This window comes from Anguilla anguilla, chromosome 19 (genome assembly GCF_013347855.1).
Source record: "Anguilla anguilla isolate fAngAng1 chromosome 19, fAngAng1.pri, whole genome shotgun sequence".
NCBI lineage: Eukaryota > Metazoa > Chordata > Actinopteri > Anguilliformes > Anguillidae > Anguilla > Anguilla anguilla.
In genome coordinates, this window is record NC_049219.1 from 127,162 (window position 1) to 144,128 (window position 16,967).

The 16,967-nt window shown below is 43.4% G+C and overlaps 1 protein-coding gene across 1 annotated transcript in view; it reads right to left on the reverse strand.

The window, feature by feature from the left end:
* Window positions 1–626: 626 nt before the first annotated feature.
* LOC118218663 overlaps window positions 627–16,967 on the reverse strand; it is a 32,994-nt gene continuing 16,653 nt past the window's right edge. The window contains exons 2-4 of the mRNA XM_035401241.1: window positions 11,116–11,163; window positions 956–1,494; window positions 627–893 (exon numbers count right to left, since the gene is read on the reverse strand). Of these exons, the coding sequence (XP_035257132.1) occupies window positions 764–893; window positions 956–1,494; window positions 11,116–11,163 (717 nt within the window). The 3' untranslated portion in view covers window positions 627–763. The remainder of the gene's footprint in view (window positions 894–955; window positions 1,495–11,115; window positions 11,164–16,967) is intronic.

Sequence of the window (16,967 nt, forward strand, 5' to 3'; positions counted from 1 at the left end):
ATGCAAATGTAATGTTTTGCAAACCTTGTGCGATCACTTATGGCTTTACAAATGGCAGTAGCCACCCCCTCTGAAAAAAGTAAGAAAATGCTACGGAGTGGAAAGAGATGGGGCGAAACATTCGTCGTGTTTTAGATAGGGAAGTTAACGGCTCGTTTCTCGCACCGGCCGCAGCATTGAAAACCCTGACGAAACCCTGATTTAAACCCTCATTTAAACCCTGGTTAAATGAGTTACACTCACTTGCAGTTTAAAAATGCGGGCAATCCATTAAATTTTTTAGGACTTGCCATATGCCGTTGCAATGCGACTGACCTGCAGCAAAGTTGCTTCCGTGGATTTTAGGCACTTTTCTTACTTTTCTGCCCGCTTCACGGTCTATAGACGCCACGGCGCCATCGAGTACATTCTACTTTCTCACAGCCGGCAATGGCCGAGCCTCGCCCTGGGTGAACCACTTTAACTTTTGAAATTTTTTAATTATATCAAAACATTTTGTTTTCCAAGCATTTCAAGCCTTACAAACACTGTACACATTTCAACACATTTAAAACTTTACAAACATTATAATATTTATAAAAATAAAATACCAAGCATGTTAAAAAAAAAAAATTTCCAGGAATTTGATTTAAAATTGATGACAATCTAAATGTACTCAATTTCTACAAATTCCAAATAAAACATTATATTTTAAAAACACAAACCATTTTCCATGCACAACACACTCCAAAATCTTCCAAAACTCCATCCCATTCCAATAAATTTATTTTACATACATTTTAAAAGCAATCCCAATAAAATTAGACACTATGCTTTCGTGCAGGGCAGGACGTGTCTTTAAACAACTGCCTTCACTCCTTACCTGCTGTCCCATCATAATGGGAGTCCTGGACCTGAGCAGTCTAATCCTCCCCATCCCATCACCATTGTCCATGCAGCGCGCCCCCATGTGCGCCTGGCCACCTCCTGTCCCTTCCGTCGACCGTCTCGGAACATGTATTCTTTTACTGCGGCCCAGGCCACCCTCTTCATTTGTTCCTTCTTCAGTAATTTGTCCTCCAGCACCAGCAGGCATCTTGCCTTCCACAGGGCCTCTTTTGTGCAGTTCACCACCTGCCATGCTTGAGTCCACGCATTTGCTTTTATTTTTCCTTTTGTCCCATATAAGACCAGCTGGCAGTCTAGTGTTATCCCTGGGTGCAGGTACAGGTGCTGGAGCAGAGGGCACACCTCCTTCCAGAGGGCCTGGGCCGCCTCACAGTCCCACAGGAGGTGCCGCACTGGCTCTTCATAGCCACAGCCATCTCTAGGGCACACTGCAATTCTTGACATCCCTCTTCTGTGCATTACTGCTCGTACAGGGAGGACCCCGTGCGCCACCTGCCAGGCCAGGTCCCGATGGCGGTTCAGCAGGTCCGGGTGGGCCACCTCCTTCCAAATCTTTCCTGCTTGGCCTAGTGCCAGCCCTCTCACTGGACACGTAGGCTCCCTGCCCTGCACAAAGGAGAGAAGACTTCTAAAAGATGTCAGTGCATCAACCCCCTCCTCTTCCAATTCACATTTCATTCACTTACCTGCCCAGGGACTACGGGTGGAAATTAGCAAATTGCTATAACCCGGTACATTACATCTTTCCTTGTTTTATATAAGGTTAATGTTCTTCGTACACTGTCCCTGTTTAACCTCTTAAGGCACAAGCCAAATTTTGCCAATTCTTACCCATTTGGGGGGTACCCTACTTAAGGCTGCATAACTCTGGATGTGAGCATCAGAGAGACTTGGAAAATGGCTTAAATAAAGCAAGACACTTGTACCATTTGCAATATTAATTAATTAGAGTTTATTTTCATAGTTTAGACATGAATAAAGCCTCACAAATACAAAAGAAATGTACATGAAAATGCAAAAATGAAGTTGTTCTCCTTTATTTTTCAACAAAATGCTAAGAATCACAAGTGCTAGGAGGTAAAACTATACATTTCCAGGATCAGAAACTCTTTGACAACAAGTGTGCAAAATCTGAGAGTAATATGCAAAACTACTAATGATCTACAAAGCAAAATGTAAGCAGTGTACCCTGGTGTCCTTTAACGTCTCCAAATCTATCCAAAATGGCTAAATTATGCATTGCTGTAAATCATAAAATAATCACATGTTAATAAATGTTTCAATAAAAATCAACTGTTGACTCATGAAACTCACTTTTTCCATACTTACCAATATGAGAATTACCATATTTTCATCAGTATAGGGGATGGATATCTCAGGGTCCAAAAACCTATCCAAAACCTCTCAGAAAATGAATAAAATAATTTTTGTCCATTATAAACCACTGAAATTTGTCAATTTTTCACCAGAGCCCCGTTAGCCAGCACAGTAACTCAACAAAGCAGGCATTTCCAAGGAAGAAAAAAGAATGCTGCTAGCTGAAAGACAATAATGTGCTGTTACCACCTCCTACGACGTGGACGAGGGGTTGGACTTTAGGAGGCATAGTAAATGAAAGGTGAAAACTCAAATGGTGAAAACTATGTACACAAGACACTGGGGCTGCATGCACAGTCCTTCACAGTGCCTGACTCCTCTGGAGGTCATGCCACTCTGTGAAGCAGATGCGGTCTGCCACAATGCAGAGGGGTACATCACAGGACCGGCACTTGTAAATTGTCCTGTTGTACAGATTCCTGCTGTGGCAGAGTACGCAGTGCCTCCTCCCCTTTGTGGCCTTGTCACGGACATCAGAGGAGCTCACATCGGTCACTGGTACAGGGAAACAGCCCAGTGACCTTCTCTCCACTGCTGCCTCCTGTGGCTGGTGAGCCGCCATCACCATCTCCTCTTCTTCCACCTGCTCTGTGCTGCCACCCTTGCCCACGTCAGCCAACTGTGCACATAGGACCTCCCTGAACTTCTTCTGGGTCAGGGGAGTGTGATGTTTCTCCAAAGCCAGCTCTTTTTGAATTATGAAGCTGTTCACCACCGCGATGTCAACAAAGTGGAGGAACAGCTTCCGATACCAGCGTGTGGTCTTCTGTGTGACGCTGTAGTAGTGGATGAGAGCGTCTGACAGGTCAACACCGCCCATGTACCTGTTGTAGTCAAGAACTGGCTCTGTGACTGGAACAGCCTGCCGTGACCAGGTGCCATCAGGGCTCTTCACACGCCGCTGAGTTGTCCTCCCACTGTACGCCTTGTGAATGGAGGAACACATAGTGACATCCCTACAGACCCTCCACTTCACATACAGCAGGGATCCATCCCTGATGCAGCGCATGTCCCCTCGCACAGCTGTCTTGGGCAGAGCATTCACCGTGGTCCTGGGAAACCCAATCCTGTTCTGCCTGATGGTGCCACAGGCCCCGTAGTGGATCCGGTAGAGCTGCCTGAAGAGAGCCGCACTCGTGTAGAAGTTATCCACATAGATGTGGTAACCCGTTCCAAGGTACGGCACCCGAATCAGGTTCATGACAGCGTCATAACTCAGCCCATTTCCACTAGGGGTGAGCGCTCTTCCCTGGTAGATGTTGAAATCACATGTGTAGCCAGTCTTGCTGTCAGCCAGGACAAACAGCTTGAAGCCCCATTTCGTTGGTTTATCCTTCATAAACTGCTTCATCCCGTGCTGCGCTTTCATGGCTACCATGCGCTCATCGATGGCAAGGCTCTGATGTGGATGGTAAAAAGCCCTGCATGCGGTCAGGATCTGGTCCTGCAGTGGCTTCACCCAGAACAGGCCGTCATAACCAGGCTGCCCTCTCAGCTGGTCATTGAGGATGTCTGCTGCTGGATCGCTCATGTGAAGGCAGGCACTGATGGCAACAAACCTGTAGCCTGGCATCACACTTGGTGGAAAGGGAAGTTTGTAAAGCCGATCCGCCCTCCACAGGTCCCGAACAGAATGGGGCCTCATCAGACCCTGGTAAAGGACAATGGACAGGTAGTGCAGCATGTCGTTAGCATCTACATCTGTCCACTGCTTCCGTTGCTTGTGCTGTGCGTTCTTGTTGGTGTTGTCACAAAGAACTTCAATGGCCTCCTTGCTAAAGAACAGCTGGAACAGTTCCAAGGGGCTGTATTCTTTTGTGACATCCAGCTGAACTCCAGGGGTCCTCTGTGGGCTGAAGGGGAACTGATGAGGCTCCTCATCCTCAACACGGATGTCCTGCCATTCCCCCTCTGAATCAGGCTCTGTGGCTCTTCTTTTGGCCTCACTTGTTCCTGATGAAGCCCTGCGGGGACGACCAGGAGCAGGAGTGGAAGAACCAGCAGCAGCCTCTGAACCTCTATGGGGGCGTGCAGCAGGGGTGGCAGAGGCAGCCCTGCGGGCTCAAGTGACAGGTGGAGACATCACAGGAGCAGGAGCAGTGGCAGCAGAGGCAGCCCTGCGGGCTCGAGTGACAGGTGGAGACATCACAGGAGCGGGAGCAGTGGCAGCAGAGGCAGCCCTGCGGGCTCGAGTGACAGGTGGAGACATCACAGGAGCGGGAGCAGTGGCAGCAGAGGCAGCCCTGCGGGCTCGAGTGACAGGTGGAGACATCACAGGAGCGGGAGCAGTGGCAGCAGAGGCAGCCCTGCGGGCTCGAGTGACAGGTGGAGACATCACAGGAGCGGGAGCAGTGGCAGAAGCTGTAACAATGGCGGTGGTGAGGGCGCCAGTCTTGCAGGCCTGAGGAGCAGGAGAGGGAGGAGCAGCAAAGGGCACTGCTAGAGCAGCAGAGGTGGAGGGTCCAGCATCTTCATCCCTGCAGAAATAGTGACATTTTTGAATACGAACAATGACACAATGCAAAAGCATTATAACACACTGGTACACACAGCAACACATGTAATCTCACTCATGCAACTCAATAACACTTTCTCAGTACTCTACAGTATGTAATCTTTTTTGCACACTCTGGGATTTCTGTGTGTTTCACAAATGTTTCTATTTGTACACCAACTTTACATTCATCCAGTACATAACAGAATATAGAAAATTTGAATAAGTATTTCCCATGCCCAAAGGGACAAGTATAGCCCATGGAGACACTAATACCAAACGGTTTACCTTACCTACAATAAAAAGATAAAATTCCACCATCAGGAAAATGCTGACAATGTTCCAGCTTCACAGCAAATCGGTGCATGAAATATAACGCATACAGTATGTCAAATGTACTCATTAGAGAATAGCGTTAACCTCTAGAAACAGTCAATTCCATTGTGAGTAGTATGAATTCTGGCAAAGCTGACCACAACGAGCCACTACGCTAACTATGCGACTATAACAGCCATTAGTTAGAAACCCAATGCAAATATGCTCTGCATAATTCGCAAAGGCGAACAGTTGTCAACTATCAGCACTAGCTGTATCAAAAATATTGTAAAGGCAAAGGTAAAGTGAAAAAAACGTAAATAACTGAAATACTGCGAAAACTAATACGTACATGTCGAGGAGCACATCTTCGCCGAGTTCATATGCTTCCTCGAAGAGAATCAACGCTGTCCAGCTCAGAACAGCCCCCCTCGCTCTCCGCTTCCGAATCTCCCCAGAAATCAATATCCTCTTGCCTGGGATATGCTTTAGCCATGCTAAAATTTTTAAGTACAATAACAGTTTCCTAAATTCGGAAAGCAAAGATTCAGCTTGAGACCGAATGCGCACACGTGAGACAATATCACACAACTTCCTGTTACGCTGGGATTTATATTTACGTTCCGAACGTGAAATTAGTCGCGCCATACGTAATTGGAAAGCGTATACTGTCTGCTACTGGATAAAACAAGTGTCAATCAAACCAGAATTAACTCTAATTGACTACAGTGAAATTGACAGCATGTGTGGTTTTACGCACAGCTGTTTCAGATGCTATACTGGCGTTGCAAATGAGTTTATATTTCACAAACGGATCGTCCAAGACAATAAATGACCACTGAATATTTAAAAGGACACCTCCAAGCGTAAAACCAATTATGCGATTGTACGCTTATTCAATATTTAGTCCCTGATATTCATAGTTGAATGACATCAGATAATTATACTGTAATTAATCTTGTTTATTTCACTATTCAGTGAGCAGCATTTTTTCCTGCTGTATAAGCATTGCATCTGGCCAATCTTGGCTTTATCTTGTTGCTATGACGGAATACAAATTTTTGGTGGTGCAAGAATATTTTTATGAACTGTCAGATTGACGCTATTGGTCAATGTGTCATGCATGGGGGGTATAATTGCAGATGAGACAGCGCGGGGGGGTGCTTGTTAAATGGACGTCATACGCGACAATGGTGACACTCACAAACTCTGTATTCGGCATAGTTGTCGTGTATAGTGTACTAATAAAACTACAACGTAAATTTTGTCGTTTCCTCTTATAGTTTGGTTGCAGTAGCACCGAATGTTTGAGTTTAGTAATTTAGGCACGCGGGCGTGCCCACCACTAGGGGCTGTGCGCTAAGAGGTTAAATAAACTAAATAAATAAATAAATAAATAATTAAAAACGTTTGCACAAGGCGATAAAAACCTGGCATCACAAAGGCTACAGGTACAGTTAAATTTACTTTTAAAATACCCAACCTCCTTAAATAGCCCCCCATAAAAAATCGAACAAAACATGAAGCTTTATTAAAACCAGACACAGCCAACGAGACATTGTAACGCCACAAATTTACACATTAAAATTTTGTAAAAATCCGGGACCCCTTTTCCCCCCTTCTCCGGCACTCTCTTCACCCACTCCCTCTTTAGCCGTTCCCACCCCCACCCCACACAAAACGGAAAATCAAACGATCAAGTCTAACCAACACAACACGGTACGGACAAAAGACAGCACCCACAAACAACAACATTGGTAAAATCACAGACTTTAAAATCAAGACTTTCCCTTCCAAGGTGAGTTGCCTCAACCTCCAAAAAGTTACCTTTCTTTGTATTTTCTTAAAAATGTCCTCCCAGTTCCCGCCGCCCAAACCTTCTGCATCGGATTTAACCCCCAAAACCCGCATTGCATTAACATCCACTTTTAAAGGGAGGTCTTGTCTGTCCACCTCACTTCTCTGTTTAACTTTGCACCCGAGGCTTGACCAAACCATTCTGTTCTGTCTAAAGCCCTGGCGACCGACACTCTGTCCGAACATAAAACCGTGACATCATCCATGTAGAGAATGCACCTGGCCTCCCTCCCCCCACTACCAGGTATTTGTAGCCCCCTAATCCAGATGTCCCTTCTCAGCACCTGTGCCACTGGCTTCATACAACAAACAAAAAAAAAGGAGTGGGGATAACGGACACCTCTGATGGACACCGCAGTTTACTGACACTGCTTCTGATAAAATCCCATTTACCAAAATTCTGCTCCTTACCTCTGTGTATAGGAGCCCCACCCGTGCTAAAAACCCCCCTGAAAACCCCATCTTTTGCAGTACATGAAACATGTACTGATGCAAGACCCTATCATAAGCCTTTTCAAAATCTAAATTTAACATTGCAAGCCTAATATTTCTGTCTCTCGCGTAACAGATGGCGTCTCTCACCAGTACCAAGCTGTCCGTGATCCTCCTTCCTGGCACAGCACAGGTTTGATTCAGGTCTATCACTTGCTCTAAAACCCCCCTCATCCTTAACCTCTTAGCGCACAGCCCCTAGTGGTGGGCACGCCCGCGTGCCTAGATTACTAAAGTCAAACATTCGGTGCTACTGCAACCAACGTGTGAGATGAAAACAGAAACGGGTTGTTTCAGTTTCATTAGTTGACGATACATGACAACTATGCCGAAAACGGAGTTTCGCAGCCCCACCATTGTCGCTCCGGTCGTTCATTTAACACGCACCCCCTCCCTGCAGTCTCATCTAAAAAAACACCCCCCACCCTTGACATAATGGACATTATTGTCTATCCTGGCATTAATAAAAATATTCTTTCACCACTAAAAAATCATATTCCGTCATAGCAACAAGATAAACCCGACAATAGGCCTAAGATATGCTTATACAGCAGTGAAAACGCTGCTCACTGAATAACGAAATAAACAAGAAAGTTTTTAAAAATTATACCATGTCATTCTACAGTCAATATCTGGGACTAAATATTGAATAAATATAAAAGCTTACTGTTGGTTTTACGTGTAGAGATTTTTTTTTTTGAGACTGCGTGGTCATATATTGTCTTGGACAGTCCGTTTGGGAAATATAGGCGCATCTGTGATTGTCCAGCACCTCCTCCACCCTTTCTTCCACCACCTCCTTTTCCCCAAACAGTTTTCCATAAAATTCCTCCACCACCTCTAACATACCTTTTTTCATTTTTTACAACCCCATCTTCCCCCTTCAAACCTTTCATTAAAATTCCCCTTGACATAATTAAAAAAAAAAAAGTATCTTGTATATTTCTCTCCCTCATCAATTTCCTGCTCCTTACTCCTAAAAATGACATTTTTGCACTTATTTTCCGTTAAAACAGCCATCTCATTTTTTACTTGCTCCAGTTCTTCCTTAAAATCAAATCCCATATTTACCAAATCCCAATACCTATTTAATCTCCTCTGAAGCCCCACCCACACTCTTCTCTCCTTCTTCTTTTCTTTACCTTTATTAATAAAAAACTCCTTACATGTACTGTACAGCTCCTGGAGGGATTGCCATTCTTTATATTTTTCATTAAAAGCCATTACTACTGCCGGGTCCTCCAACAAGCGGCAGTTCAGCTTCCATACTCCTCCGCCTACCGCTACTCCTGACTCCACAGTCAAGGAGCAGTTCAGCAGGCAGTGGTCAGAATAAAACACCGGATTCAGAGATGCCGATTGACCAGCAAAACCCCTAGCAAAGATGAAATCAATCCTCGATGCTCGGGATCCATCATTTGTTCGCCAAGTAAACCCCTCTTGCCCTGGACACAAAGAAGAATAAATATCTCGCAATTTAAAATCCATTAAAAGTCTTTGGAGATAATGTTGTCTTATCCATCCTAAAGACCTCTCCCTCCCCCTTCCGCCCAAGCCTATTAAAAACACAATTAAAATCCCCAACCAGTAACAACGGCGCCCGCCCAAGGAGATGCGGTGGGAGCTCCTGCAACAACTCCCATCTCTCCTGCTTGTTTGGAGAACAATAAATATTTAAAAGGTTAAAATTCATTCCATTAAAAGACAGTGATAAAACCAACAATCGACCACTCACCACCACAGTGCTCCCCAACACCTGCACCCCCTTGTTCTTCACCAGCACTGCCACACCATCCGACCGGTTTGCGTTCGAGCCGCTCCAAAGAGACGGCCCTAGCTGCCACATGCTTTCCCACTCCCCGTAGGAAGAGCGATATGGCAACCCGCATTCTTGTAGGCAAATTATATCTGCCTGCACCCCTTCCAGGGCTAACAGAACAGACCTTGCCCTCATTACTGTCCTCACGCTACGAACATTTATCGTCACCACCGTGAGGGGTATGTGCTGGCAACTCATTTTAAAGTGATAAAAAAAACACCAATTCTACAAAAACCACCACCTTATATATGAAACAAACTTTGAAATCCTTCTCCATCACTTCTCTAATGAACTGCCCCCTCCTAAATCACCCACCTGTGCATTTTCATCTGTAGCAAACAGTTCAGAAACATATGGAGTCTGATTTTGTGACCTTTCCCCATAAACTGGAGAATTCCCTACCTCCTCACTGTCCAATAGGAATTCCAACCAATCCCATTGCTTTTTCCTTCCTGTCTTCCATTTTCGTCCTCCTATAGCTCCCTCCAAATCTCCATCCTCCTCATCTAAACCCCTCTTTAAAGGTCCCACCTCTACCTCTTTTTTTCCCTTCTGACTCCACTGTCTCCATAGAGGCAGCCTCCGAGTCAGACTCCCCTGTCTGTCCTTCTTTTCCCTGCGGCCCTACCTCCATTTCCACCTCCACAGAGTCTACCGGTTCCACTTCCTCAACCTGCCCCGGCTGCAGACTTTCTGCACCTACCTCTAACTCCTTACCTTCCCCCTCCCCCTTCTCCATTCCTACACCCTCACCTACACCCTTATCCTCACCACTACCTTTCCCCTCACTCCCAATCCCTACATCAGCCCCCCTCTTCTCCTTACTTACCTTTTCTTGCTCACCCCTTTGAGTCTCATCACCTACTTTCTCACCTTCCCCAAACTTTCCCTTCTCCCCTCTTTCCTTTTCTTCTTCCTGTCCACCTTCCTTTCTACCCTCACCTTTTGTTTCCTCTGTCCCACCTTCCTTTCTCCCACCAGCCCCCCCTGCTGGTCTCTGGGCTTCCTCTTCCCCACTAGCCCGGTTTCCCGCTCTAACCTGCCGCGCCCTATTTGCAAAAGAGTCTGGGCAATCTCTAAACAGGTGAGCGGCAGACCCACACAAGTTACATTTTACACCGGTAGGACACTGTGCTGAAAGGTGCCCTACCTCCCTACATTTTGTGCACACCAGCACCTTGCACCCCTCTACTAAATGACCAAATGCGCCACACCTTCGACACGATTTAGGTTGGCCCTGATAGTTAATGAGCCCTCTATTTTCGCCTAGTACGATCATTGAGGGCAGATGTTTAAATCCTCCATAGCCTTTTGGGTCCAACAACAGTTTAATTGGCACCCGCCAACTCCCATTCCAAATCCCCTCAGTGTCCAATACTCTTTCGGGCGGGGCACGGACAGAACTAAATCGGCCTAGCCAGGTGGTTCTATCACCCTCATTAACCATTTCATTAAACATTCTGACAAAAACCACCTTAACTGAATCATCAGTTAGACGCTCCACCGCAAACATTTCCAACTGATCTTTTACTGTTTCAAACTTCACCCAAAACATTCTGAGCAGTGTTTGAGTCTTAAAACTCAGGTCAAATCCTTTTCCGTGAGGCAAACCAATCAAACAATTAATGTCCGAAGGACTAAAACCCAAAGTGCCTTTAACAAACTTGCGTGAGAAATCCAGCCATGAGCACTCTAACACACGACCGTCTTTCTCGCGCAAGTTAAAGCGGACACAGCAGTGCTGACGGGCGCCGACTCTCGCTGCCGCCATTTCGAACTGAAACACAGTTCCGCAAAGGAAAAAAAACAATTTAAATCGAAAAAACAATTTTAAACAAAAGAGACAAACAAAGCATGCCCCGAAGGGCCGTACCTGCAGGAAGAAACGTCGCTCCACTCCTGTCCTCATCAGCGACAACACCTAATAAAAAACAGAAAATCCAACACAAATAGTTAAATTGAAACAATACACGCTTGTTGCACTAAGCAAAAAACAAGCTCGATATTATCGCTCAGCAAGAAAGACCAAAATGGTATCTCCCCCGCCAGGTAAGTATGAGTTGTGCACCTCTCGGAATCTGTCCCTGCGCCACGCTGTGCCTTTCACATATGTGGGTAGCACACCGTTCCAGTTGCGCAGCTCTCCAAGGCGCACAATGACAGCGAGCGAACTGTCCGATCTCACTACCTGTGCCAGAATACTGGCGCTCCTTAATATTGATACTATTACCTAAAAATGCAACATTAAAAAAATATATATTTCCCGCTGTGCCTCGCAGTACCCTACACATTCTCAGAAGCATCCACGCAGGACAGAGCGAGTGGTAAACGGAATCCCCCAACGCAGCATTCCCTGGTGAGAGGCCATTAACATTAGTTCTTACTTCTTTTTCATCGAGTATGCACACACGTAATTCCCAAATGAACGCATGGGGAATGCAAAAATGCACAGTTAAGCAAACTCCTGGGCCCCGTATCAGGACGCCGGTTAGCCGGATAAGTGTACCGAGGAAAACCCGGCAGCCCTCGCGAATCAGGAACATGGACTGAAGTGAATACAGTTCTTCCTGGTATTGACTCGGCGCAGTTACAGAGCAGACTCGACTCGGTAAGCCTGTTTTCTGAAATACCCCCCTTCTCTCTCATTCTGAAACAACAAAAACGAAAAACGCTTTTGACAGAAACCGAAGCGTGCTGACGCCATTAGCTTTGAACTGTGGCTGGATATCTAAGACACGTTGATGTTTTCTTTGCACAGTTCTGGTATTCCAGCTTAAATCGTGTGAGAGATCGCCCCCTAGTGTGACAACGCAAATAAATAAATAAATAAATATGTAAGTACATAAGTAAAAGCTTACTGCACCTGGTATTCCCAGGCGGTCTCCCATCCAAGTACTAACCAGGCCCGACCCTGCTTAGCTTCCGAGATCAGACAAGATCGGGTGTTTTCTTTTCTTTTTTTTTTTTTTTTAATTTTTCCAATTCACAAATTTACATTTCTGTTGTATCTTTTTTGTACACTTTCATAACAACACAACATACTATTTACACATTTACATTTCCTTAAAATCCACATTCTATTACTTTATTTACATTATTTACATTAGCCAAAGCCCCAAACAAATTAAATTGGCTTTTTACCAATTAAATACGATTTCTCTCCTCTCCCCTTCATAAATCAACTTATTCCCACTAACAAAAAACTCTTATTTCTTTACTTCCATGTTTACAAATTAACTCTACATCTCTTTTCATTAACGATTTGAACAAACACTTTACATTTACTTTCCATCCTTCAAAATGCGCATAGTTTCTTCTGTATACAACGGCTAGTCTGGCATGAATTAAAACACAATTGATTAAACAAAAATTCACCGTTTTACTTTTTTCAAATACACCAAACAAAAATAATTTTCTCCACCCTTCCTCCAAATCTAACTTCACACACCAGTTTTCTTTTAACAATTTCTTTAAAAAACCAAAGAAATCAACTAGATCATTACAATCCAAAAAGTAATGTAAAAAGCTCTCATGACCACTACTACCGACACACACATTGCATTTACATCATTGTTTATTTGATTTAGTACCATGTTTGTGTATATTCTGTTGTGTTTTATTAGGAAATCATTATTCTCACATTCTATTCTATTATATTTTATATTACCATTGGACCATATTTTCTTTACATCCATGTTTTCAAACACTCTTCTCCACGCTCTCTCTGCTGCTGGTTCTTTTATTACATCAACAATTAACCAGCCATACACTTTCCTCACACTTATACTCACCATGTTACATTTCTTTTCATTATCCAGCACGTATATCTCTGGCATACATTCTTTTCTTTTTACCATGCATTCTTTTTCAATAATTCCCGTCCATTTTTTTGGTATACTTAATTTAATTTTCTCATTTTGTTAACCTTTTCTCTTTTTTCCATGCCATCGGTTTCTCTTACCACATCATAGATGCAGTTTTCTTTGAGGAATCCTGGGATCACTTCATACATGATGTTCTTAAATTGTTATATTATGTTTTCAATGAATTTTGGTTCATACAGCGATTTGTTGTTACACTTGAAACTTTCATTTAAAAACAATGGTAGGCTTGCAAAAGATTGTAGTTCTACACACTCATATTGTATTTTTGGTAGGAACCTTCTCCATGCCTCCAGTACCTCTCTGTAAAATTCTGGTATTCCACCAGTCATTGACTGCTTAAACCCCATGTACCATCCATTATCCCCTATTCCTCCCACATCATTAATATATTTCTTCAGAAATTCTTTCCATCCACATTTCTGTGTTCCCACCATATATTTTTGCACAGTTTTTATTCTTAATGCATCCTTCCTTGTTTCAAGGTCCACTAACTTTAAACCTCCGTCCCACTTCCTCCCTACTAGTGTTTTTTTGTGCGATTTTCACCCCCTTCCCTTCCCATATAAAGTCACATACAATTCTGTTTAACTCATTCATTACCCACTCTGGCATTTCAATTACATTCATCACATATACACACACCGAAAACAACAAACTGTTCACTACAGTTATCTTACCTTTTAATTTTAACTTCCTTACCTTCCATGTTGTACATATTGCTCTTATTTTATTAATCACCCCTGTCCATGTCTCGTCTCTCACCTCCTTACTTTTTACACCTGGATGTACTCCCAGCACCTTGATGTATCTATTTTCCACCCTTAATCGTACCTCTGCTCTCTCTCTACTTCTCCTATATATATTGTTTCAGATTTTTCTTTATTTATTTTCGCTCCTGATGCTCTCCCGTACTTTCCAATTAGTTCTAGAACCCTTTTAACACTCCCACCATCTCTCACCGTAATTGTTGTGTCGTCTGCGTATTGGTTTATGATACATGTTCCCCCATATGGTAATTTGATTCCTTTTATCCCTTTGTCTTTCTTAATTAGTGTGGCTAGTGGCTCTGCTGAGATTGCATACAATAATGCTGATAGTGGACATCCCTGTCTCACCGATCTCCCCACCTTGAATTTATCTGTTAAGACTCTGTTTATTTTTACACAACTCTTTGCATTTTCATATAACCTTCTCACCCATCCCACCATTTTTCCCGCAAACCCAAAATTTTCTAATACCCTATATAAAAATTTGTGTTCTACTCTGTCAAATGCCTTATTCCAATCTATCCCTACAACTATTCCTCCTATTCTATCCCTCTTCATGTGTTCTATAACATCTCTGACTGTCCCTATTGTATCTGCTATATCCCTACCTGGTATACTGTAGCTTTGTGTTGTCTGTACTATTCCTCCTATCACTCTTTTCACTCTATTTCCTAGTAGTTTAGTTAGTATTTTGTAGTCGACATTTAGCAACCTGATTGGTCGAAAAATTTCTAAATCTAAATTGCTTCCCTTCTTCTTGTATACTATTGCTATCATCCCTTCTACCATCCTTTCCTTCACTAACCCTGTTCTCTCCATTTCCCTAAATACCTCCACTAAAATTGGTGCTACCTCATTTTTATATTTTTTATACCACTCTATTCCTATCCCATCACTCCCTGGACTTTTCCCCACTTGTCATCCCCTCTATCGCTATTAATACTTCTTTCATGCTTATTTCTCTATCACACCACTCTCTATCTTCTACGCTTAGCTTTTTCTCTACACTTTCCAACACTTCACTTATACTTCCCTCATCTATTCCTCCCTTCTTATATAATTCCTCATAGAATTCCTGCACCCTCTCCAGTATCTCCACATAATCTTCTGTTTTATCTCCATTCTTTTTATTTATTTCATGTATATATGTCCTGTTTTGCCTCCTCCTTTCTAATCCTAAAAAATATTTTGTGCATTTTTCCCCTTGTAGTGCATATCTTGCCTTACTTCTCAGAATTGCACCTCTGCATTTCTCCCTCTCATACTTTTCTAATTCTGTCTTTATATATATGTATTTCTCTATATTATACTCCTCTTCTTCTTCTGTTCTAGTTAACTCCACTTCCAATCTTTCCCTCAACTCCTTCTCTTTTTTCCTCATCATTTCTTTCCTTTTCTTACTATATCTAATACTAATAGATTTTTTTATTTTTCATCCACTCCCATCTTTCCCCTATACTATCGTTTAAACTAGCATTCTCTATTTGCGCTTCTCTTCTTGTATTCTCTCTATCTAATATCTCTCTAATCTGTTGCTCATAGCCCTCTTCTTCAATATATCCTGCATTTAATATCCACATCCCTCCCCTTACCTCCTCTCTCCCTATCTTAACTGTAAATCTAACCCCACCGTGATCACTAAAGCTATTTCTCTGGTGTCTAATTTTTTCTATATATCTAATAATTTCCCCCTTTAATAACACTAAATCTATTCTACTCTGCTTTAATGTCCCATCTCTCATCTGCCTTCTAGTGAATTCTCTTTTTTCTGGATTGTCGTATCTCCATACATCTATCAACTCTTTTTCTTTTATCATTAGTGTGGTTGCCTTAGGGCAACTACACTATTATTATTGCACATATTATTAGTGTGGTTGCCTTAGGGCAACTACACTATTATTATTGCACATATTATTATTCTTTATTATTTATTCCGCCCATTTTTTGGACCGCTACTCCTCCCAGAGTTTTCGCACCACATACACGTGCAATATGTCAAATCGAGCGGCTTGATCGGGAATGGTGTGCTATTACTTTGTGGAAAGTTTGGGTGGACGGTTTTTGAAAAATTTGAATTTTTGTGGGCAATTTTTCCCATAGAGAATGAATGGCGGAATGTTCACCTTTGTGATGTCACAATGCTCTGTCTTCTCACCCTTGTGATGTCACAATGCCCTGTGTTCTGGCAGCAGTACTCTGGTCTCTCTCTAGATTTGAACATTCGGCCATTCATCTCTATGGGGAAAAATTGCCCACAAATTGTGCAATGCCTCATTGGACATGGTAGAGAGTCCTTTGTCCATTGGTGGAGATCAGCCACACCCCCCTTCCTGATTGGCCGATGTTTGATATTTCATAACTTTTGAACCGTTTGTCATAGAGAACTATGGGTCGCGTCATTGGACTCAGTAAAGACCTAGCAACCGCCTAAAACTCCATAGCAACCCCCTAGCAACACCCTAGCAACCACCTAAAACACCCTAGCAACAGCCTAGAACTCCATAGCAACCACCTAACAACACACTAGCAACCACCTATAACTCCATAGCAACAACCTAGCAACACCATAACAACCGCCTAGAACTCCCTAGCAACCGTCTAGAATTCCATAGCAACCACCTGGAACACCATAGCAAATGCCTAGCAACACCCTAGCAACTGGCTATAACGCCATAGCAACCACCTAGCAACACCATAGTAACCACCTAGAACACCATAGCAATCACTTAGCAACACCCTAGCAACCACCTGGAATACCATAGCAACCACCTAGCAACACCCTAGCAACAATCTGGAACACCATAACAACTGCCTAGCAACACCCTAGCAACCACATGGAACACCATAGCAACGACCTAGCAACACCCTAGCAACCACCTGGAACACCATAACAACCGCCTAGCAACACCCTAGCAACCACCTAGAACACCATAGCAACCACCTAGCAACACCCTAGCAACAATCTGGAACACCATAACAACTGCCTAGCAACACCCTAGCAACCACATGGAACACCATAGCAACGACCTAGCAACACCCTAGCAACCACCTAGAACTCCATAGCAACCACCTAG